The 26,092-nt window shown below is 42.2% G+C and overlaps 1 protein-coding gene across 8 annotated transcripts in view; it reads left to right on the top strand.

Moving 5' to 3' along the window:
* The window catches only part of CALD1 (caldesmon 1), a 164,518-nt gene that overhangs the window by 97,882 nt on the left and 40,544 nt on the right, over nt 1–26,092 (top strand). Inside the window, exon 1 of one of the 8 annotated variants that reach the window (XM_036230895.1) lies at nt 4,328–4,551. The exons of 6 other annotated variants lie outside the window; for them this stretch is intronic. In XM_036230895.1, the coding sequence (XP_036086788.1) occupies nt 4,499–4,551 (53 nt within the window). In that variant the 5' untranslated portion in view covers nt 4,328–4,498. Of the gene's footprint in view, nt 1–4,327; nt 4,552–26,092 lie in introns of those variants that run through there. One more of the 8 variants, XM_036230892.1, reaches the window with a different exon arrangement.

Below are 26,092 nucleotides of genomic sequence, written 5' to 3'. Positions count from 1 at the left end.
AAGACTAAAGGATGACTTACGACCTGTGGCCCTAACAGAGATAAGTGGATTTCTATTTCAGCCGCAGGAAGTCTAGTTCAATAACAGAATAAATTAAGCGTAACAGTGATTAAACACTGAGACCTTGACCACAGGGTGTCACCTGTGAAGTATAGGACTTTAGCCCCGCTGCTTACAGAGCACGGTTCACTTTTTATCTTGTATTAAAATTTTTGTATACATATCATATCTCCCTGTGGGTCTGACCTTCTTTGGATCCCCCACAGCACTTAACTAGATGACTTGCTCCTAGTAAATATTCAAATAGTGTTAGGCCAGGCGGAGGGACGGGAGAACATGCTGGGGCAAAGCCGTATGGCCATCATTGTAGGGGAGACAGAAGAGCATAGCACCCCAGGACATGTCACAGGCCTAGAGCAAGGCCAGGCAAAGAACAGGTGGGAGAGCTGTGTCAACAAAGTGAAGGAGAGGGTTGCACTGGAAGATTATGATGAGGGGTAAAGAGCGACTTTCCATAGCAGTCCGAACGTTCGTTCCTCCACCCCTAAAGGAACAGACAATGGGAACCTCGAGGACACTAGCAAAGAAGATGAGAAAAGAGAGGGAGGGAAAGGCGTTCCCAGAGGGTGGAAAGCAGAGGAAAGAAAGAGGCCTGTCATTTCTGCCGAGGGAGATGGATGCAGAAAGGAGTGTTCCATGAGAAGATTTCTTAGGAAGGTCCATGATAAAAGCAATCTCGTAGGACCCTGCAAAGCCATATAGTTTAAGCGAATGTACCCAGTGCCCTGGGGCAGGGCGGGGGTCGGGGGAGTGAAATGTCCTCAGCTCTGGAGGGAAAACTATTACAGGGCCAGGGAAAGGCAGAAAGAGGTTCCGCCTGCAGACATGTAGTTAACCCCTTCGCTTCTGTTTCTATCCACCCCTCGTGAGCAGCTTCTAGGCAAGATCTTTGGCCTCATTCTAAAACTGCAGAGTCTATGAATTTCTTTATAAGAAAATTTTTCTTTAAGAGCCTTTAAAAAAAAATCCCTTTAAATTCCTTGAACTGTGGCCTCTCAAATGAGTAGATTTGCTTTGGGTTTGAGTTGAGTTTCTGTAGGAGGTAAGTGCGTGCGTGCGTGTGTGTGTGTGTGTGTGTGTATGTGTGTGTGTGTGTGTGTGTGTGTGTGTGTGTTGGGACAGTATGTGGGCACTTCCCATATACCTCTCTTCCCCATAGGGAATCGCTCCAAGGTAGAAGCTGTTCTCAGCCACTGCAGACTATAAAGTCTGGAACAGATCATGTGGCCTGGTCTCCTACCTCCATGAAGTAGTTATTTTTTTTAATCCTATTTTATTAATAGTGGACCACCCTGTGGCGGGAGCTATTCCTTTCTATTGCACTGACCTCCATCAAACCTTCCCAGCCCAGAATCTCTTTGGTGAAAAATTAAACAAGGTATCCAGCAATGCAGGATGCTGTGAGCAATTTGAGCGTGGCCCAGACTTCGGTTTCCCCTGAAACGTCGCACGTGTGTCGCCTGCTACTTTGCTGAAGCGTGATCCGCCCAGGTGTTCATGGTGCCAGTAAGTGACCGTTAATTCAGCTCTCAGAGACGGCAGTTCCGGAAGCTGGACTCTGAGGACAGGGAACCGCATGAGAGGAACACTGCTCACGAGTTACCTTTCAGTATGTCTTTCTAACTCCTCTCCCCGGCCTCCCCAGCCGGCAGGACCTCGGTGGGGTCCTTGGAAGCTGTTGCCCACTCCAGCCTGCTCTCATCTCCTGGCTCACTTCTCTCCCTGCCTCTCACCTGCATCCATTCCCCCTTTCGTTGGCCTTTGTCGCCCTTTCTGTCCCCCACTGGTGTCTGACCACATCCAAGATTTACTTTCTCTTGTCACATCAGCACCCTGCTAGGTAGCATGAGTTGTGACACCCATGAGCTTTACTATCACAAACTGAGGACGACAACTACTTCCCAAATGAGTTTTGTGATAACAAGGGGCCAACAAAGAGCAGCCACGATTTCCCTCTCCCTGTCTTTACAGCCAGGAAAATAGCTTGGCGGATGGATGGCTTTTAAATAACTGGCTGTTAGCATGCTTTTAGTACATGACTGCCAGCATATTAGCAAATCAGTAAACTCTTGCTCTCCTCTATGGAGGGTAAGGTGTGTGTGTGTGTGTGTGTGTGTGTGAGAGAGAGAGAGAGAGAGAGAGAGAGAGAGAGAGAGAGAGAGAGAGAGAAACTATCCTGAAAGAATCATTTTATCCAGGCTACTCTATCTTATGAGCTTGCTCTGACTATGCCAAAACTACATTTGCCTTGGGCAATGGGGGGGTGAAATGTATTTCCAAGGTCAAATGAGATCCTTAGGCAAATGTATTAGTTTTCTGTCACTGCTGTATCAAATAACCGCACATGGGGTGGCTTGAAACAGCACAAACTTGTTATCTACTGTTCTAGAGAAGTCCAACACACAGGGTTAAAATCAAGGTGTGGGCAGAGCCACATTCCTCTCTGGAGGGAGGCTCTAGGGGAGAGTCTTTCCTTGCCTTCCCAGCTTTTAGTGACTGCCACGTTTCTGGGTTCCTGGACTCCGAGTCCCCTTCCTCCACCTTCACGACCAACCACTGTATCTCTGGCCATTCTATAGTAGTTTCTCCATCTCAATGTCTTTAACTTAATCACATCTGCAATGTCTCTTTTCCCACGTAAGGTAATATTCACAAATTCTGGGGATTAGGGCACAAATGTCTCTGGGAGGAGCATTATCTGCCTGCCACAGCAAGCCCCTGAATTTTTTAAAGGGCAAAAAATGAAATGGGCAAAATCTAGGAGAAAGGAGAATATCTAAATGCCTCAATACATGTTTCTATCTCAGCTCTGGAGCAATAAACTCACGCCAAATCAGTGAGTATTTTATTAAGGCCTCTCATGTGAAGGCAACATATCTCTTTTTATGAGTATCTCATATACTTTTACATAGTTGAGTGTAAATATACATAATATGTTGAGTGGCAATATATATAATCAAAAAGATAAGTAAATGTTTATGTACATCACGATATGTGGAAATAGTTAACTTTGACGTTCATTAGACAACACTTACTCTATAAATTATGACTCTGATGACAGCGTAGTATTTAAGCAGGAAAACGACCATTTTCTAGTTAGCCAAAGTGAAGCATTTAACTAGACTCAGCTTCTTTAAGTGGAGCACAAGAGTAGCTGATGGTGAGTGAATTATTTAAATGCCCTGCGCTCCTGTGGCCTTGTTTGTGGCGCGAAGCCGCCTATCTCACAGAGGACTTTCATTCATTGAAGAGGCCCTCGGTGCGTGAAGTCCATTGCCGTTTCCTGCTATTTACCAAAAGAATCCTCTTAACCTTCCACTGTGAAGATCCGACTTGTTCTCCTCGTTGGACAGAAAGCCAGTCCCATAAGCAGATTGGTGCCCGGGGCACCAATCTGTTCCTTTCTTCTCAGAGATTAAAGAACGTATTCATAACTCAGGCCAAGACGAGTGTCATCTCCAGAGTAGACAACACGCCATCCTCAGGGGCTAGAATTTGGATGCTCTCCAAGCTGTGGCTGACCCGGCTCCCTCGTCCAGCCTGGCTGATGAGATCACGACCAGAGGACCGTGGGTGCAGACAGGGCTCAAAGTTCCAACAGGGTCCTAGGCAGACTGTCACTCTTGTTTCACCAAGGGGGGGCGGGCGTAAGCACCAAACACGCTGTATAATCCAGCATATCGCCAAGCCAATCAAGCAGTCTCCCTTCTTCCCTTTGCCTTTGCTTTGCATTCTTATACCATGCATCTTTTCCTGGGGAAAAAGAAAAAGAGGGTTGGGGGGTGGGGGTGGCATAAAAGCTTCTCAGATTTGATTTCTCAGTGGGAACTGTTTGCTTTGGAAGCCACCTACACCAATGCTAATTGAGAACAGAGCTCAGAATGCGGGGCCTGAGAACTGCCCCCAGAGGAACTTTTTGGTGGGCTGATTTCAGCTGATCTCTTCAGAAATGGATTGTGTGTGCAAGTGGTACCATGATTGACTATTTTCCCAAAGGCTGAGCACGTGGATCGGTGTCTTTCCCTTGAAATAATGATTTGTGATAAATCATATAACATCTTTATCATGACAGCTACTGGGGAACCTGGCCCCCTACTACCCAGTAATAATATTCTGGAAATCTCCAAGCAATCAGTGCCCTTTACCATCTAAACATAATGGGCCTCTATTAGAGAGATTACAGTAAAAAATAACAATCAGCTCTCTGAAGATCCTATGCAGAGGGGAAGGGTGGGGAGGAGTAGATTTGGCAGAGGACAAGCCCAGACTTTCGTCACAGGGACAGACCAAAGTGTTAACACAAAGGGAGAACACGGGAGCATCCTGCGCAGGGCTTTCAGCCACAGATAACATGGCAGCTCGGGGGGCCCGGCCCCCGCCCTGACAGCCCCGAGGGTCTCAGCACCTCCAGCGCCTGCCTCCCCTTCCAGCTGCGGACATGCTTGGAGGGTCCGGACTGCTGGGAAGACGCAGCCTGGCCGCGCTATCCCAGTGAGTGCTCACTTTGCCTCTGGTTTAACTTTCTCTCTCTCTCTCGCTCTCTCTCTCTCTCTTTCTTTTCTTTTCTTTATTTGTTTTTTTACAAAGACATTAATTGTAAAGGGAAAATATATATACACATATATCGTTTTAACTGTGGGAATGGGAGGAGAGAGGAGAAATCCGCAGGAGAAGGATGGCAGCGAGCATGTAAGTTTCAGACCCATCTGAGACTTCCTGATCTAAATGTCGTGGCTGTTCTGATTTGGTTTTCTTCGGTTCCATTTTCCTGGTGCTTTATAGACCACTTGCAGGGGGTTATACCCAGGCACCAGATTTCTCTACTCCAGATACCAATCCACAAAGCACTGTGTGTCTAAAGATCTGCTGTTAATTTAGACCTGAGCCCTCTGCTCAGAATAATCCATTTGCAGGACTCAGATTTTGGCTAAAGCACACATTGCCCAATCCTTAAAGTCAACAGCCCAAAGCCCTTAACATACTGACCATCTGACTGTGACAGAACAAGCCTGAGTGCACATGCTGTTGATCAGGGAATTGTTCGGATAACAGGCTCCAAGGTTTAGGATAATGAAATCTTTGAATGATAGAACTGGAAAGGGCCCCTGGGTTTGCCTGGTGCCATGTTCTTATTCTATAGACAAGGAAACGGAACCCGGAGCGATAGCTCTACTTACCCAAAGCCTCACAACAGTCGGTGGAAGCCAGTGTCGTTGTACTCACAGGCTAAGCGCCCTTTCCATGCTGGCGCTTACGAAGTTTGGGAAACTTACTGGGTCTCGGGAACAGGTACCATGCAAGGATAAGAAGGCCAAAGGGCCTTTCAGTAAATCTCCCCCCGTTTTGAGTCCTGGCGCTGATTCAGCAGGACGATTGTTGTTCCAGCTGTTCCAGCATTTGTGCAATAGTTCATCAGATAGAGAGAGGAACTTATTCGGGCCCCCAAAATGAGACCCACGTCCACCATATTATTAGCCAATTTCTTGGAGAGCCAGTTTTTATAAGTGTGGTTGCTCAAGTGTGAGAGCTCAAAGGGACCCTAAAGGTTATCCGTATTGCCCAGTGGTTATCAAACTACTTGGTTTGTTTGTTTGTTCATTTTTTTTTTTAAAGAAATTTAATGTTGCAAGGAATTCTATTATATCAGGAGACGTTTTGTTAAATAGGTGGTTTAGGGTCTAGAGCTCACCCCCACTCTACTCCTCAGTCACACCCACCGCTCTCCCCACCCCTCCCAACCCCGCCACCAAACACCCTTGGAATCCTAGGTCTCCATGGAACAGTTCAGAAGCCATGGAACTTATTTAATGCCTTCATTTGATGAAGAAACTGAGGCGCATGGGGGTGAAGGGCTTGCCCAGTGTTAGACAGCTGGTAACAAAACAGCCTAGAATGCTGGAAAAAGAGCCCAGTGTGTCTGACTGTCCGTCTGTCTCTCTCTCTCTCTCTCTCTCTCTCTCTCTCTCTCTCTATCTCATGTGTATTACTCTCAGCCCCTGGCTCTGAGCTTCTCCCCATTCTGTCACGCCTGTACTTTCTTTGTGTCTCTCTCACTCTTCTCCACTCACTCTGTCATTTCCTGAATTTCAACAATTGCAGTTGCCTCCCACCTGGTCCCAGCCTCGGTCCCTCTTCCCTTCCAGATTTCCTCCTCACACCTGTGAGGATAGAGCCCGCTCGCATGCACTGTACTCCACAGTCCACCTTTAGGACGCCTTCCCATTCTGACCTGCCCCTTCTCCGGCCTAATCGGATCATTCACTGTTCCCCAAACTCATCATGTCCAGGCCACCTTCATTCCTTGGCTCACTCAGTTCCCTACGTGGGAAACACCCCATTGCTTCAGTTTGCTAAACTGTTACGTGGAGACCTCAGATTCCAAGGATGTTTCGGTGGCATGGGTAGGGTGGGGCGGGAGAAGGATGGCGTGAACGATGGGGTGTCACCAGGGAGTGTGGTAGGGATGAGAAGTTCTACCTCATCTGTTTCTGACTTCCTTTTCGTCCTCCAGGGCCCTGATCAAATGCTACCTTCCTCCACAAGCCTTTCTCAGTTTCTCTTTTCTCTCCTTGCTGACTAACAACCCTTATCTATCCTCCTGCTGTTCCCCTTGTACTAAAGTTAGTGGTGAGCATGCCTGTGCTCCCGATGATAGATGGTTATTCATTTGCTGGCAGGAACCATTTTGAATCTTTGAATCTTCAGCTTCCAGCATGGTGTTGATGTTCAAAATAATATTCTTTACTTTTCCCGTTATTGGATAAACTGAACTCAGCTTATCTAAGTTCACGCTTTTCACTTGAGTCATTTGAACGTGTAAAACCTGTACACTTTTGGGTTTGGAAGAAGTATTAGGCTAGATGCCAAAACAGGTACTTGCCAAAATGAATTCTAAATTCTTGTGTATTTGCATCAGATAATTATCAGTTTCATCACCTACAGAGCAAGATTGGCAGTGCCTTTTTAATGAGGCACATTAAAATTCCTGAACCTCAAGACCTACACAGAGCCATGTTATTTTCCAGGGCGGGTGTGAATGGCTATTCAGTTCTTTAGAATTTAAGGTGCTGCCTAATTTGCTCCTAGTAAGATTATTGAGCGATTCTGTCACTTGCAGTCTAATATTTTCACTATTACTTTTCTCATTTTTCCAAAGCCTTAGTAAAGTCTTCTTGAGTCGAGATTTCAGGTTTCTTGTAAATATTTATGCTTTAGCCCATTAACGGTTACATTTCTCATGAAGAAGTATGCTTTGATATATCCTGAGGATGAAAAAGTTTTGTTTTTTGTGTCACATTTGGAAACAAATGTGGAAGTGTGTATTAATTTTAAAACCATGAATCAAAGAAACAGAAATGTATTTAGTTCATCCCACTGTTTTCTGAGAAAACTACAAGTTAAAAATATGGCAGGGAAATAAATGATTGGCATAATTATGTATGATTCAGCAGAAACAACAGAAGAAATGTACATAAAAGTGTTTGGGTTTGTAAAAAGTATAGGAATGGCTGGTTTATCCAGTCATATTGCGGAATGCAGCATGACAATTTTATAGCATGCTAAATTTTGTAAACAGAAAAACCAAAAAAAAAAAAAAGAAAAGCAAAATGGAATAGAAACTCTCCCTTCTTTAAAACAGATATTGCAGCACATTGGAAACACTTTTCAATTGCTGAGAATTGTCACCATGAATATAGTTGTTTTAAATTGTGCTGTGAAACAGGCACGATAAGACTCAATGGATAAGACTCCTATTCAAAAGTGGGTGCAATTATTATGTGATGTCCTCTGCCTTCTTATTTATGTCTTTTTATCTCTTCTAACTGCTGTTAAAGCACCCACCTCTGGTGGTCCTACTCTCTAGTCTGCTGTAGCAAGCCATGTCAACAAACCCTGCATGTTAGATTTGTGTTCAAAGTAAAAGTCGATAAATAGTCCAAGTGGAGGGACAGAGAAGGCTCTTCTCTCCTACAAAGTCAAAGTCGCGTGCATTTGGGGACTGTTGGTTTGTATACCGAGCTGGCCATTTTTGCTCACTTTTGGGTTTCGAGATTGGTTTTAAATGATTGACTTTTCTGGACCCCTTACCTGGCTAAGGATAGAATTGCTTCTTGCTGTTTATGGCTGAAAAATAAGAAAGAATGACAGAGAAAAGGGGAAATTATGCTTTGCATGTATTGGGCACTCTGTAAACAATGCTGCCGTATTGCTTATGCGTTGGTGACACCAAATCCTTACGGAGGTGGTCTTGGTTTCCTGCGTGTGTTTTCCTGGCCACCTGGCCACAGTCACACCTGCTAGGTACTTGGCGGCCCAAAGCCTTTCTTTCCCTCCTCGTTGATGCTATTTGTATTGCTCATTTCTCTTTCCTTCTCCTTATCTTTGGCCTATTCCTATCCTTGAAATGAGTTCTCACATCCCACCAAAATGGCCTTGCAGAGGCGAGTCTAACAGCAACAAGACAAATAGAGGATGGAGAGGTTTTCCTCTGCCATCTGGAGGCTAATTTGCTCCTGGCCTTCCTCACTGGAGCAGTGAGGTTGTGTTTTTCCCATAAAAACGCAGCCTCAGTTGTGTGTACTAGCTTCAGATAGATCTTGCATTTAAAAAAGGTGGTTGGTTGTTGGTTGGCCTGAGATCTCAACTGCCCTGTATAACGATGTCTGAAGTTCCAAAAACTAATGTGCAAATTAAGGTTTTGGAAACAACTTTTTCATAAACGTAGGACTGCCTGGATGCATGTCCAAGCTTAACTGAATTTTTAAGAGGAGCCTTTAAAAAATCTGTAAACCTCATTCATCGCTGTGCATTCATTCAACAAATATTTATGACGGGTTTCCTGTGCAAGTTAGTGCTGCCGGACTAGCCCCCAAGAACATGAAAAAGACAAAACACAGGCTCTGGCTTCAAGCTTATCTTCCGCCCTACCCCACACCCACCACCCAGCACGCCCAGGTCCATTTAGGGCTGTGGCTGCTCTCTGGGACCCTGTACGGCCCACCTGACCAGCATCAGCTGCATCAGAGCTTTCCTGTTTTGCATTTTCCTCTGGTCCTCTGAAAGAAATACAAGTTCCTTTTAACGTCTACTTAAGTGAAAATACTCTTAAGTTTAATAAATACATGTGTGTATGCGTGTGTGCGTATACATACACGTATATGTATTCGAAACAAATATCCCACAAAACAGTGCTCATGCCCTCTGACATTGTTTAAGTTGTATTCTGGATTTTGTTTCAGCTTTATCGTTAAAGTGTACAATGTGATGATTTGATATATTTAAAAGGATTCCCACCATTAAGTTAATTAACACATCTATCACCATTTTTTCTTTTTTGCTGAGAACACTTAAGTTCTACTCTCAGCATATTTCGGTTATATAAATACAGTATTATCAACTATAGTCACCATGTTATACATTAGATCCTTAGACTTTATTTGTCTTATAACTGCAAGTTTGTACACTTTTGCCAGCCTCCCCGTATTTCTCCCCCCACCCCAGTCCTTGACAGCCACCATTCAAGTTTAACTTTTCTATGTTTAATTCCATACAGTGATACCACGCAGTATTTGTTTTTCTTTGTTCAGCTTTTTTTCACTTAGCATAATGCCCTCCAGATTCATCCACATGGCAAATGGCAGAATTTCCTTCTTTTTAAAGGCTGAATGATATTAATTATATATATTACATATATATATGTATATGTAAATATATATTTTTTCTTTATTCATTCATCAATGGACACTTAGATTGGTTTTTCGTTTGTTTTTGTAAAGAATGCTACTATAACATGGGATTACAGGCATCTCTTTGAGATAGTGATTTAGTTTCCTGCTTTCTGATGTTTTCTATATTTGTTTATCTTATTTTTAAAAATGGTGGTCATAACCCAATAAATAGATTTCAGGAGCTGCAAACTGAAGTTTGAAAACCACCGAACTTATTATATAATCTTGGTTCCCCGGCCCCCACCTTCAGAGCAGTTTAGGAAGCTCCGCTGGTTGGTGACCGCAGCGGATGCCTGCCTCAGGGGTCCGCGCGGAGCGTTAAGGAGAGAGGCTTTGTGAGAATCGGAGAGCCTGGATTCTGGTCTAGCTCCTTCAATATCTCGCTGCAACACAAACTGTAAAATGAAGAGGCTCATGCCCGCTCGTCGTCACTTGCGGGGCGGCAAAGCCGTCCATTAAAATGACATACGTTAAAGTATAAGGGAAAATGTTAAGTACAAGACTAGTGCAGATCATTATTAAATAGCCTTATTTTTTTCCCCCCAATTAAAATTTAATATCAGAGAGACAACGTGGAGAGACCATTTGTTTTCACAGGGTTGGGAAAAGGGCCTTGCATGGGCTATATTATGCAACTTCACAAATGAAAATCTCACAGTGGCATTTGTTTGTGATGTCGTAATTGGGTTTGTATTTAACAGGCTCAGCCAGGTCATTCTAGCTCCTCTGCCCTTAAATACTTTTTCTGGTTATAAAATCAAGGAAGCGACTAGGTGGTCGGTTTTTAACTTGTGAGCCAACTTGCGAAGGAGTGCTCTTTGCCTGATAATATCTGCTCTCGCCCACTGGATTTACAAACACTAATTTCCACTGTTTTAAGACTACCTTTTATTAAAAACAACTGACATTAAACAAAGCAACCAGTAAAGAAGATACTTTTATTAAGAAGGGTTTAAAACAGTAAACTTCTAGAGAAAGTATGGTTACTTTTCTCATTGATTTTCGCCGTTTTCTTTTTAACTTTATGGCAAACCTCATGTCATGCAGACATTGTTTGGAACGTTTTTGTTCAAATCCTGCTCCTTCTACTTAGGGCCTAGTATTTTAGTCTGATATTCTAGACTGATGTATTTCTACTTAAGGTCTAACCCACACGAGACATTGGTTTCTCAGAGGCTAGTTCTACCTGCTGTATTAGCATTTCGTTTCTTTTCTTTACCTTTCCACTGACTGCTTTCTGATCCTTACAGGAATGTCTATACATCTTATCCAGAATTTGATTCTCCAAATCACTCTACCTTTCCCTTTGTACGTAACAGAGGGAATAGAAAATAATAACATGATAAAATAAGGACTATATATTCACCCCAAAGAGAAGGAAATAAATTTGCAACTTTTGTTCTTTAAAGAGCAAAAAATGTTCTTTACACAGATAAACAACACTTTACCAGAGGCCACAGCTCATAACTACTCTGCGTAGTTGCCAGAAAAAAAAAAAAATACGTAAAATGCGTAAAATGTAAGTAATATTAAAAACCTAGCTTTAATGTGACTACATGACACTTGTAGCTTTTGTATAGATAATTTCCACCTCTATTTAATAAATTGTTATGATATGCCTAAAAATTTAATAGAAAAATATTGTGTTCACACCACTTTTTAATGCATGAGTGTGGCCCAGTGGCATTAGCTACACTGAACTTTTGGAGCAGAAGGGGTGACTTCGAAGAGGAGCCTAATGCGCACTCACCTCTGCCACGTCACAGGTAGCCTTTCTAGAGTGAGGGAGCACTGCTGATTGGGATAAGCATCTCAACACCCCTCCTGTTGGCCAGACCCACTCTTCATAGCTCTAAATGGGCACATTCTTGACAGATGAGAAACTAGAGCTAGGTGTCCTAACTCACACATATTCTCCCTGCTTCTCACATCATCTTCCCTCTGTGTGGGACTGTCTCTGTGTCCAAATTTCACCTTTTCATAAGAACACTACTTATACTGGGTTAGGCCTCACCCTACTGACCTCATCTTAACTTGATTACACTTGTAAAGAATCTTATTTTCAAATAAGTACCGGAGGACACATGATCTATCCTATAATATGAGTATACAGACTTCCTAGAATCGAATGCAACAAACCTGGCCCTTACCTCTGCATTTTAAAGTTTGCCATCTTCTCTACAAATTGGGTGAAACTTATACATCCTAGAGAGGCCTAATGCAAAAACGGTATTCCAATATCAAGTAGATGCATAGTGAACACTTCCTGATCACAACAGGGCAAGCCTCGTGAGGCTCATGCATAAGCAGGAGATTTCCTTTTAACTTCACCCAGTAAAGGGTGTATGTGCAGTCTCTACTCACCCCAAGGGAAACAGCCTTGGAGTCACAGATTGTACCATCCCAGGTCTCTAAGGAGTTAGTATCATGGGAAAGATTTGTTTTCTGCTTACTCTCCCACTCCCATATATATTTAAAAACTTCTAACTTTGCTTAAACATTAAATTGGACCCAGGGAAGTATTACAAGTCTGTCTCTCCTGGATCTGAAGATTTATGGACTGAGAGGGAGGTCCTGTAAAACATTCCCTCCACCCAGGAATGGAGGCACTGTCACCCAGCTGCCCCCGGGAGCCTGAGATGGCTCGAGTTTTATGGGGCCACCTCAGAGCTACAGGTAAATGTCTGAGCAAAATCCCCAGATACCAGAGGAGTAAAAGGAACTTAACAAAGGTTGAAAACTGAGCATATGAGAGGATAAAGTACAAGTTACAACAGAAGGCTTCTTCATAAATCGGATGGGCTGTTGTAATGAACCACTCACCCAAATAAGCTGTAGAAGGTGCTAGAAACTGTCAAAAAAAAAAAAAAAAAAAGCATTTATTTAAAAAGTGGAACCATTCTATCCCTAAATTGAATACTGTACTAGTTTCTTACGGCTTCCGTAACAAAGAATTTCATACTGGGTATCTTAAAGTAACAGGCAGGGTTGTTTCCCCTGAAGGCTGTGAGGAGAATCTATCTCCTGCCTCTGTCTTGGCTTCAGGTGGTTTGCTCTCATCTTTGGTGGTTTTGCATGTAGATTCTTCACTCCAATCCTCTGCCTTCACATGGCATTTTCTGTGTGTTTCTTCGCAGAGTGTACCCTCTGTGTGTGTCTGTTTCTGTTCCCAAATTTCCCCCTTGCTATAAGGAAACCAGTCATATTGAAAGAGGGCCCACCCTAGTGACCATATTCTAACTTTATTACTTCTATGAAGGCCTTATTTCCAGATAAGATTACATTCTGAGGTCCTAAGGGCTTAGGTCGTCAATGTATCATTTGTAGAGGACACACTTCAACCCATAACAAGAACTTAAAGATTTACAATAAGTTTACATCACATTTCATAGTTGAATTCATAAGCAAGAAGTAGAATAATTTTCTAGGGCAATTAGAATGCCAGCTGGCTGAAAGATATTGGGACAGTGGGGACATCTGGATCTTCCGCTGACAGACAAGCAGTCTGTCTAAAGCCATCCCAGTGAGAGTCAGAACCAACCTCCATGCTTAGAGCTCTGATCCACTGATTCTTCGCTAAGTTTGGATGTTAAGCCAGCCCCTCCCCACCAAAAAAAGAAAAGAGTAGAAAAGGGGATTATCCTCCTATAGTAGGACACGTGCATTTTCTGGCATGGGAAGAAAAAACTGTCTGATGATAGATTTCCATCTACATTTTAATGAGTGGTGACATGGATTAAGAGAGAGACAAAGAAAATGAGAGATAAAAAAAAGGCATTGCGTTTTTAGCCACAACTCTCTCCTACCACCGATGACTCCTCAAAAGAGAAAAACAGAAGAGGTAGTCAACAGAGGGAGAATGAGAGGATATGAACAAAAGATAAGAATTTCCTCTACATTTATTCTGCATTTCTCAGGCTTCTCTGGTGTTAATATTTTCAATGAAAGATGTTTAAGATCCTTGAGTCAGAAAAATCTTTCTGCCCTGTTTCTCCCCTTCATGCTTGGAAATAGCAGCATAGCTTGGAAGACATATAAGCATGGAACTTATTTTTCGTCTGACGATGTTGATGATCAGGAGGAGGAAGAGAAGATTAATGATATTGTAAAACCAGACCAATGGTTAACACTCATGCAGTGCTCACTATGTGCCAAGTACTGTTCCAAGCACTTTACAAATACTAGTTCATTTAATCAACCCTTCAACAACGTCACAAGTTAAGTACCATGACCTCCATTTTATAGATGAGGAAAAGGAGGCCAGAGAGGTTGATTCACCCCCACCTCTTCCCTGCCTCTGTGTGTGTGTGAGAGAGAGAGAGATGACTGGCTCCTGGCTCTCGGCCTGCTCCAGCCTGGCTCCTGGTAGCTCCCTCGTTCTCTCCAGCTTAACACTTAACGGATGTTATTCCCTGCCTGTGCTTTCACAGCTCTAACCTTTGGTCTTTGAGTGGGAGAATCTGGCAGCAAGTATAATTATGACATCAGATCCTGCCTGATGAGCAAGCCTCGCCTCGTGGAGCAGGGCTAGAGAGGGCCAGAGACGTGGTCTGGGGAGGGTCTTTGAACTTTCATGACTCATTACCTTAAACAACTAGCCAAGGGGACTAAATACTGCTTTAAGGGCCCTACAAGGAGGCAGTGAGTATACCTCTTCCTCCCAGTGGGAGACCTGGACTTCTATAAAGCCAGCAACTCTTCTCATTTCATGATTAATAATATCACATGGCTTTCCTATGCAAATTAAGAGAAAATAAACTCGATAATTTTGAACTTCTCCCTATCTTAATTTCTAAATTCTGTCAAAGTCAGAGAAGTGAGACCTGGGAAGAAATGGACATGCTATGTTACAGTGGTGCAAACTACATGGACTTTGGAGTCAGCCAGATGGTAGCTAAAATCCTCTGTGTGTAATCCCGTCTCTATACTGGGTTTGCTCAGTTTACTCATGTGTATTCAATGCTATTGTAAGGACTGGGCAAGATGCATCCTGCCCATTGCCTGACACTTAAGAATTACTGTACAAGTGGGAGTTATCACTATTAAATTTCTTCATCCTTTTAAACAGTTTATTTGCTTCACTCATTCAAAGTCAAATTTGGCTTGTTTAGTACATTCCTCTTTTTTTCAATCACCAGTGTTACCGTTTATTTTTAATGGACAATGGTGGCTATGTTTGACTTTTTAGAAACGTTACCTACAACTTTAACAAGGAGTCAAATTTGGCAGAGTTGGCAGTGAGCAGTAGTCTAACCCCAGAGGGGCAGAGTGGATCCTGGAGCCTCCTGAAGTCTCCCAAGGGCCTTTTTTTGAAGTCCCTGGAGGGAAGTTGAGGACTTAAATTTTCTCTGGTAGTTTCAGAGCTCGTCATCTGAACAGAACCACAATATTAAGTCATCCTTGAGATGGAAGAGAGCACCAATCAGAAAAGCTCAAAATTATAGTGATACCCTGCTCCGAGTGCAAATCACTCAACTCCACTGAGCCTATCTGCTCAACTGTGAAGTAGGAATGATAAGAGAGCATGCCCAGGATGGAAGTGTTTTGTAAATTCTAGAAAGTTAGAATTGCAATCTATTATTGCTTGGGTGGATGTGAGTTCATGAGTTGGCTCCAAAAACAGCTTAGCCACGAAACAGGATGGGATTAATAGGACAGCCCTGCTGACACAGATTGTAACAGGGAGACATCTCATTTTGACTTGGAAGCTACTCCAATATTGTAGGGAAAAAGCCTGGTGTGCATGGTGGAACACTGTGAGAAAAGGGACAGGTTGGAAAGCTAAGCTGAGGGTCAAAGAGCGGAGAAGAGAGCCCTGTAGATAGATGAGAAGCAGAAAGACAGAAGGGGGCCAGGGCTTTTATTTTGCTCCAGATTAAAAACATAAATAAAAAAATAAAAGCAGATGACACCTCTAGGCTCAGGTCTCTGTCTCCAACTGCAACAGACCACCCAAGCCTAGGCTCTCTTTAAGGGAAGACCGGGTACTCACGGACTACCTGTATTCAACTCCCTGGCAGCATTCGATTTACAACTTCCTTGACTCCATTTCTAAGTCAAAAACGTCCTTCCAAAAAAAAAATGCATTTAAAAAAAAAAATTAGGATTGTATTTTTTTGGTTTGGCCTTTAAAAAAAAATTTTTTTTTTTAATTCCAAACCATAATTGTGGCCTACCAAGATGGATTCTCCTCCATACAGCGAGGATTTGATTTTTCCAGTCTCCTCCCTCAGTGGCTGTTACCCTCTTCTCGTTTTTGATGAGCTACACATGTTGTGGAAGCCACTGCTGGGCCTCAGACACGAGCAGACTCTCTTGCCACTGCCCATGTCCTAATAAGGGAATAAACTAGCTCCTGTTGGTGAGGTAAGAGGAGCCAGGCCGTGGATGATATTTTTGCTGATTGAGGAGGATAAGGTGTGGTTTGGCAGGTACCTCGTTGGTTTGGCTGGCTCTCGACTTCGTTTTTTTGTTAGTTTTTTTTCTCTCTCTCTTTTTACAGTTCAAATTCTGTAAAACAGACTCTACGAATTGCTTTCTCATAGATCCTTAGCTGAGATTTGAGAATAGCATCCTGACACTGATCATCACCTATGATGGGGGAAAGATAGGAATTGGGAATTACGGGATGTTTTCATCATAAAAGGAGGTTGGGGTGATAGGTTTGATCCTCCCAGTCACCAGGCCTGGTACCCTTAGAGGCTGCCACCAGCCAATGAAGGTGGTGTCAGAGTCCGTCAAATTTTGTCATGGAGAGAACGAGGGATATGCCACACACTGTATTGAACCAATGTTAAATGAATTTAAAAATTTTGATCTGTACAACAACATTAAGTAACACGAACTTTCTGCTTATCACTATTGATATACCTCAATTTAAAAAAATAAAAGAAGAGAAGAAAAATGAGCCTGATGTTTAGGATCATAAGAATGAGTGGCTGGCTTCATTTATTTCCATTCCGATCTCTAGATACGTGCCCATGACTCCTCTCTGCACTCTGTTTTCTGAATGACTCCATGCTGCCTTTGACATAACTGCCTCTGGCCCAGACTGTTCACAAGCCACTCATTATGAATCAGTGTTTCTCAACCTGGCTGTAGACCGGAATCACTTGGGGTGCTTTAATGCCTGGATCATACCCCCAGCGGGCCTGGTTTAATTGGTCTGAGGCTTGGGCAGGACAGAGGGATTTTAAAAGCTCCCCCGGGTGATTCTTCTGTGCAGCCGGGGCTGAGAACCGCTGCTCTAAATGCGGCCTCTATTGTGCTATCCAGCTCCCGGCTGGCAGGGCCAAGCTCTGTCTCTGTCTGACGTTGTGAAACCTTTAAAAAACGTGCACTATGTATATGAAACGAGTTAGACAGGTTTCTTTTCAGGCTGGTAGTTTCAACTCAGTTACTTTAAACCTGACAGTAGTGAATTGTGCTTTAACCCAAGATCAACTTCTGGACACATGGGTATTGTGTCAGCTTTATTTCCTATGCATATAAAGAGTGACATTCTCAGCCAAGTAATCGGAAAAAAGTGTATCCATTTCAAAGTCATAAATAATAAAAATATATCAGTTTTCTCTGTGTTCATGCAAGCTATTGATCTTAATATTTAATGTCATTAATAAATGCTTTTTATTGGGCTTTTCTTTTAATATTAAGCCAACTTCACATCCTGAAATTGTGAAATTGCTCTCTGTAGCAAAGATAGGATGATATGACTGGGGAATTTTTTTAAAAAAATATTTTTTAACCATCCACCTTCAAAAATAAGAGGCTCTGAGTCTATAACACCAGCACAGGGAAAAGTTTTGAATTTCGAAAGAGTCGTGGACTAATTAGATGTCCAGAATAACTCATTCCTCTCAACTTCCTTACTGGAAATTTTATAATCAAGGAAGGGACTCAGAAATTCAAGAGAGCAGCCTGTGCTAGGAATAAAAATTAGAAAATCGTCACCTTCAAATCAGCTAACAAGTTATAAGCATAGGCGGGATTACCCAAGGCGAGTATGCTGAGTAAGAAAAAGAATAGAGCTGAGGAAGACACCCGACGGAAGATGCAAAGGAAACTACAAAGGAAATGGCGGGCCGAGAATGTCAAAAAGGAAGATACGGTCAGCGGCGTCGAAGCCCTCTGTGACGACAGATTAGGTGGGGTCTGTAAAGGGCCGAAGCATAGTTCTAGGGAGCACAGGCCCCTAATACGATGTCCTTTTGGGGTTATGGCTACTAATATCTGGATCAAAAATAGTCAATATAGCGTCTGAGACATTTCGTAACAAAACTGAACTCTTCTTTTGCGTATTTTAATCAACTGGGCAAGTGGTTAGGATACCTGGAAGTGAAATCATTTCACCGTCCCCATGTAGCGACACCCTGAGGTGTATTTAGGCTAGCCACAAAGTAAATTAAACTAATTTCTAAACGTAACTCTGAAATTAAATGAAAAAATGACAAGATAGCCCATGATACAGTAGAATTGTATTAATTTATCCAATGTAGTGCAGAATCAGTTTTGACTAGAGCACATGAAAATACTTCTTATAGAACTGACTGAGTTAAATTCGCTTAATTTACCTACTTGTCCCGAATTATTTTTGCTTTCCACAGACATTGCAAAAAGCCAAAACCAATACTAGGTTTGATAGTGAGAGGAGAAAAAATACAGAAGGATATAAGAAATCTACAAAAGAAAGTAATGCAGGAGTTTGGGAGGGGAAAAGGCATGCACCAGAGTAATAGAAAATACTGAACTTCTGCTCTGTTTATGAGCCAAGCCAAGGCCAGTCGTGTGACACTCACTGACAGGAGGACAGACAGCAAGTATCCATGTGCACGCACACTCACATGCAAGCTCTTAAAGCAGACTGGAAAACACCAGATGACTCAGTTTGATTTCGGCCTTTGCTTACTGACTAGTTTCATAAGTCAAATGCCTTTCCTATCCCTAACCATTTTGTTCTTCTTAATAAGGAAAACATACAGTTTCCAGATCTAAACTCGAGGGGACTTTCTGCATGTAGTTGCAACATAATACCATCTACAGAGAAAGCAGCATAAGAACGAGAAACGAATTTACAATTAATGCATTAAAACTTTTGCATTTTGGACCAACGAGAAAAATTCTCCAGGTACCTACCCAGGCAGACACTAGCAAGAAGGCTAGTAGTTGATTCCAACCTCTGGCAGGAAGGAATTGAGAGAAACGTGAAGTGTTGGGGTTCCACCTCCTGTTTCTGTCTCTGAGTGTAGCCTTGAAGCTGCCCCTGTCACTCCCAGGCTGGTTTAAAATGGCTCTGTTCTATCACTTCACAGTAGGGACATTTAAACCTGAGAGATCTTTTCTTCCCTTGATGGATGATCAACCCTTCGGCTTCTGGAACTCATGACCAGAGAGCAAGCCCCACAGCACCTGTAGCATGGCAGCGGCCAGAGCCAGGTTTTCCTGGTTCATATATACAAGCCAATATGGAGTGTCTGCCTTCTTGCTGACCCACCATACTTTTGAATGAGTGTGTGTGTGTGTGTGTGTGTGTGTGTGTGTGTGTCCTCTCGTATCTTTGGGACATACTTTGAGGATGACCTTCTCCCACTGATAAAGTTCTAATAACTTCTTTTTATTTTTTTTCAGTAAACACTCATGAGCTTAGTATATAATTATAGGCCTTTCCACATTCATAAAACTGAGTCACATTTCATTGATCTGTCCTTTTGGGAAACATGGTTGTCCTGTATTTGACACTCAAAGTTTTAAATGGCTTTAGGTTGGTCGATTTGTCTTTTCCATGTCAATTCAGATGAATACCCATGAACTTAGATCTTTATCTTGAATTCAGGAAACTGAATTAGCCTTTATCATTGTTAATTAGTCTTCATAATTGCTATTGCTCAGTGTTTTGTACCATATACCTTTCTTGAATTCAATCACTAAAATACATATTAAGTACCTAGTTTCTGCAAGGTACATTGGGGAGGAGGCCTAAAAAAATGTATAAAACATGACTCTTGCTCTTAACAAATGTGACATAATTTAAGACATAAGATGATACGCAAGTAATAATAATAAGTCGATATACGACAAATATCTAGAACAACAACAAAAGATTTCACATAGAGAAAGAATCCCTTCTAATTAACTTCCATTTTATCTGCTAAGACATCACAGAAGAGTGTAACATTTGCACTGAGCTTGTGGATACAGAAGATTGCTCTAGGTAAAAACGAAGAGGAGAGAAAAGCATACTTAATTTTTTTGAACTGATAGGCGTATACTATCTAAAAATTTTGAGACCATTGGACTAGGTCATACGTATTTTCAAATTTGTGGGAAATACTCCTACTGACATAATTGCTCAATTCTGGCATTGAAGTGTGAAAGAAGCGCTAGACAATCCAGGCATAGCTGTGTTCCAATAAATCTTTATTGACAAAAACAAAATGTGGGTTGGATTTGGCACTCGGGCCATAGTTTGCCAATCCCTGGTTTAGGTGGCTAAAACTCTTTGTTAATCTACAAAAAAAAAAAAAAAAAAAAAAAACTTTTAAAAAGCTCATATAGTGTCATAGGTTAGAAAGCAGACAGGTATAAGAACTAAAGATCTGGGCCTAGTCCTGACTTTGAAATTGGTTGTGTGAGTCGCTTCACCTCTTAGACTCCAGATCACCCTGTATAACATATGGAGCTTGGGTTGAAAATAGCCTCCAAAATCCCTCCCAGTTTAATTATTCCATGGTCCTACTATCCAGTCACTTTCCCACAGTGGCGGATTTCACCTGGGATCTGAATAAGTGAAAATCTGATTTAATTTTTTGTGGGCGCAGTGAGTACAAGATAGTGGGAAAGGTGGCAAGAATAGAAAAGGACATGCATGTCATTCTGAAAAATTGAAAGCCATGGCTTATTGCTCTTGAAGGGATCGCCCACAGTGCTTCTGTTCTAAGTGACTGTAGGATTTGCTGGACTGGAGTCTCCTCTTGCAGCTAAGATTTATGGAGCCCTTGGTATTGGGTAGCTGGCCCTTCATGTCGTGGGGAAAGCTGCAGAGTGAAATAAAACACCTGGAACGGAGACCGGAAGTAGAAAACCCTCCCTGCGTGCTTCCAGAGGGCCACTGCCGTGGAAGGAACCTCTGTCCTTAAGCTGTGTAAAATGGTTGGTTTACTCTTCCAGTTATTAGAAGCTGGCCGTCTGTCTGTGCCAAACACAACTGAAGCTTTCCTAATGCCCTTCATGCACTCCAAGGCCTGGCCAGACTGAATTGTTTGCTTTTCCATGTCCATGTTTCCTGACTCTGCAGCCTTGCCGTTTGAGCTCTCTGTAAGGGGAAAGGTCCCCTCCCATCCCACCAAACTTCAATCCTAGCCCCCAATGCTAAAAGACCCAATTCAAACGCCACTTTCTCCACGAAGCCTTCTCTGATCCCTTAGTTGGAAACGTCTTCGTCTTCCTCTTAACTTTATATCACTTTGTCAGTAAATCTCCTATGATGTTTACCGCACATCTTAGCTTTCCTGCCAGACTGTAAACTCCTTTCAGTTTAAGTCATCTCGGTTTCCAACCTAAGTGGCTTAAATAGAATAAATGCTCAGTAAATATCTGTTGAATGGATGGGCTTATTCCAGCCACTTGGATGTCAGTTCGCATGTTAGGGTAGCATCACCGACCAGCATCCCGCTACCACAAGTTAAGACTTTGCCCTCATACCTGGCAGGCACATCACCCCCCACCTCGTCCTCAGAATCTGGGCTCCTCGTGCAGCCTCTTTGCTGCCCAGAGCTCACCACCCTGATGTCCCACTTGAATTTAACTGTCATGCCCTCAGAGTCTAGGTCCCACATGGATCAGTGGTTTGACTGCAGAGAGGAATGTACACACGATTGAAGAAACACTTAAGCCGATGCCAATGCCATAATTTTGTAAACTGCCGTTAGAAAAGGTGACAATTTTAGAATAAAGTCGGTTATCTCGCCTACTGCAGCAGCGCCTCCTGGGACCAGGTAACAATTATAAGGAACTGGTGACTGCACTGATATCCAGTCAGAAGATGGCATCAGCCTTGTTGGTTAACAATGTATTGTAGGGATAGAAACCTGTGGGCACAGAGAGGTGCCCTCAGGCCGTTACATACTGTCCGAGGATGTCTCTCATGCCACCTCAGCCCTGACTGTCTGATTCTTAAGCTGTTGGTGATTCCCTTTCAATGAACACACACAAAGTAAGTGCTTAGCGACTTCATATTACTCTATTAAAATGTTCACGTTTTATAAGGGGTCTTCTGTTAACTCAAAGGGAGTCTTTAAGCATGGGAGAAGATTGTATTTAGTTTGGTTTGGCCAGGCTGGCTTTTTACCAAATCACCACAAGGATGTGTCTGCATTTTTCCCTCACATGGAGTAGGCCCTGTCTCGGGTAAGGTTTCCATTGACTTAGGAAGATGATCCACCAAGTGCTGAGCAGACTCCCTGACTTCCTTTCCCAACCGTAGGGCGGTCAGACCCGTGAGCAGCACTTGGCTCCCAGGTCCCCTTCAAGAATAAATGTTCTTTCCAAAGAACCAAACATTCAGGATTTGGCCCTTCCTTTTTCATTTCCTGTCTCCACTCGAGGTTTGTCTTTCTAGTTGCTACCACTTGTAAACGAAGCTCTGCAATTCTAGCACATGGAGGGGGAGCTGGATGCCAGCTGGACTTTAAGGTGAGTCTGCGCAATATCTGTGGAGGCAGGGAGGTAGTGACCACCCCAGAGTATGCCTTCTTGTTAGAATGACAGTCACTCCTTTCGCCAGAGGTGCTAGAAACAAAGCTCCAGTGTCGCATCTATCAGTCCATTTGAGCTTTCTGTTCATAAAGAAGAGAAGATGAAAAGGGGCGATGGAGGGAGATAAGAGGCTATGCCACTCCGATAGAAAGAAACGGAGCCAAAAGAGAATACAGGGAAAGAGGAAATGAATAGTAAATCTTTTTTCAATTAAGAAAACTGAGAGTGGAAGCAGGAAAGCTCCAGAGGGCACTTTGGGGGGAGGGAAAGATCATAAAAAGCCTGTTATGAAAATCCATTGCCCATAAATTTCCCTGCATTAAGCGCTGCCTGTCTAGAGAGGCTGCTCAGAATGCTCCCAGCTGACGCGGGACATGCGACTTCGGTTAGCGGTATCCACACGCTGTGTACCATTTCCGTCGGCATGTCTGCAATACCACTTTCCCTTTACAGGGATTCCCTTTAATTAGTCACAGGTTCATAATCTCCACTTAAGGACATGTTGTTTTCATTTTTCCCATCACTCTATTTCTTTAGTCAAATGTTTACCAATGCAATAGCGGTGCCATGATCCAAAGCGCCACCACATGAAATTCTGCATCGCACAAGTATTTCAGAGTTGAGGGTAAGACTTGAATTTCTAGTCGCAGTAAGTATAAGACTCATCTAGAATGAGTTCATGTTTTTACATTTGAAGAGCGACGTGGAAATTTCTGTTTCTAGGAGATTAAGTCTTGGACTATGAAAAGAATCTGCTTGTTTATCTATCTGTGGTCAGAGGCAGTTGCATTCAACCCGGCCAGTGGGAATGTGGGGGTTTCCCTGTGCCCCACTCTGAGGCAGTTGCTAAATTGGTTTTATATCCAGACCTACATATGAGAGAAAAATGTTGCGAGTCATTCACGCCTAGGTCTGAAGCGCTTCCTCATGTTTTACTTGAAAAAAATTAACTAAACCCATTTATCATCCACATCTACCATGTGCATCAGAGTGAGATTGTCCTTGAATAGATACAACAGTCAGAAAACGGCCCCAAATCACATGTTCTTTTGATGGATAGTATTTTTTAAAAGCCTAAGTTTATTAATGATCATCTTTATTTAAGATTCTTACTAGACAAAAAATAATCCTAGGTTGGGGGAGAAGAAAAAGTATTGTTTATGAAAACACAGGTAGTAATTGAGTTTATCTCAATCACAATTTATACTAGTTGAATCTTTAAGGGTCAAAAGAGAGGAAAATTTGGTTACTATATTTTAATTCTCTTATTCTCCATTTAAACATTTCTTTCACTCCTTTTCATCCATTTCAACCAAAGTTTAACTTGAATAACAAAATGAAGGGCAAAATGTGTCTTCTCTATCATCAGCCTTCTTTTTCCATTCCTACCCTTTCTAAACATTTATAAATTAGAAAATGAATTGTTGACATCTGACCAAGCTTATTGTTTTAGTAGGGCGGAATATCGGGAGTGGTGACAAAATAAATAGATTTTAGTGTATCTCAGGAAACTGTCATGGAATTATCCCTCAAATCTTCATTTAATAGATTTGACAGATACATTGTTCCTTTTAAAATAAATGTGAGAAATATAGCAATTCAATATGAAAGCAAATCCAGATACTGTTCATTTTATTTCTACTGAATATCACAAACCATCTGTGGACTTTCAAAAGGAAAATGGCACCAGTTGAATAAAAAGTTAATACATTTATTCCATCCAAACTATAATCTCAAGAAATGTTTGAAAACCCTGTGCCTCATCTATTATTACAAACTACAGCTATTCATAGTAACATAGATGAATCTCAGAAACATAATAAATACAGTAAGATGACATAAGGTTCTAAGAAGGTGAAACTAAAAAATGAATTACTTAGGGATGCGTACCTTGGGGGTAAAACTACAAAGAAAAGCAAGAGAATAACTTAAAATAACCCACAACTTAAGTTAGAGGTTACTTGAGGCATTTCAAAAGGAATGCGGATGGAATTGAAGGATGGTACAGAGAGGGTCTCCAAGAGTTTGGTGCTATTTAGCCAGGTGGTAGGTACATGGCTATTTGTTTCATTATTATTCTTTAAAATGGTCATGTACTATATACTCATCTATAGGTACAATGTGGTTCATGCCAACCATCTTTTTTCATTTAAAAACACTGACCCCAAACAATTAGAACCCTTCTTTTAAAAATTTCCTGTGGCTACCTGCATTGATTCAGAAATGAGTCTTTAAGCTCAGGGATCTGCCTGTCCTAACAGATTCTCCAAACTGTTCCAGTAAACCACAGTTAGCCACACAAGTCAGAAACCCGAGTCAGAACTGGAACTCACAGGACTCCCCGGGTGTCATTTAACCTTACACGGTCAATCAGAACTGATCTATTTGTTAGACGGGATGTTGCAATCATCAGGATGCTAAGAACTGGCTTTCTACAATAGCGTATAGAGGATAGTGTATAGGGGATAGGTGTATAGAGGCAAGGTGAAGAGTTTTCGCTTCCACTGTCTGCTGTTTCTTTTTACTCTGCTCTACAGCACTTGTTTCCCTACCACAGTCTGTGGTTATAGAAACTCATGTGATCATGGATGGTCCATTGTATCAAGCACACGGTAGGCTGGTGGCGATAACTTGCGACAACGGCGTATAAAAGAACACCACCACGTATGAGCACCTCATGTCTTACTATTGAGAAGCAAAGCTCATGGTTGGTATCCCGACCGTAGCGAACCTCGGAAGTGCGCATGTACAGGGAAATGGGGCAGGAGAAAGGGGAACAGACGAGGTAGGGTGGACCTCCCTTCCTGGGTAAATTTCTTCAGAGTAATGTATCCCCTTGCATACCTTCATCAGGTAAAAGGCACACCACAAAAATAGCAAACAATCCTATAATGAAATCCAGCACATTTTTACCTTCTTTCCCGACTAAAAAATAGGTGTGTATATATATATGTGTGTGTGTGTGTGTGTGTGTGTGTGTACACATATATATGTATACGTATATGTATAGATAGATAGATATAGATATAGATATAGATATCTCATAGAATCATATATACTTTGATTCTATCCTATATTAATTACTAACAGACCAATTGACTATTGGCTAGTAATTCATTTCTAAACATATTCTGACCTGAAAAATATTTTTATTTTTTGGATTTATCTCTCCATTATAACTTCTAATTCCTTTTCTTTTAAGGAACCCAAGAGGAAAACATTCAGAATTGGACCTTATGTACATTAAATGAAACTACAACATTTTGCAGACACCGCATACCACATATAAACAAAATCATATTTAAATATTTAAGAGTCTGGAACATTTCTATAAACCTCTTAATTTTCAAACATACAGTCAATCTGCAGGACAAATATGACCCATTTCAGTAGCTCAGGATTTTCCCTCCAGATCGTAGCATGGCCTGAGATTATACTAAGAGTGTTTGAGCAATTCATAGAGCTGATTGGATATGTTTGGAGAATCTGCTTGCATTTCCTATTATGAAAGGACATCACTGGTGGGGGCGGGGGGAGTTGGTACATGAAAAGGA

This window comes from Rousettus aegyptiacus, unplaced genomic scaffold (assembly GCF_014176215.1).
Source record: "Rousettus aegyptiacus isolate mRouAeg1 unplaced genomic scaffold, mRouAeg1.p scaffold_m13_p_13, whole genome shotgun sequence".
Taxonomy (NCBI): Eukaryota; Metazoa; Chordata; class Mammalia; order Chiroptera; family Pteropodidae; genus Rousettus; species Rousettus aegyptiacus.
The sequence above is the reverse complement of the archived record's forward strand: the minus strand, read 5'-3'. Positions and strand labels throughout refer to the sequence as shown.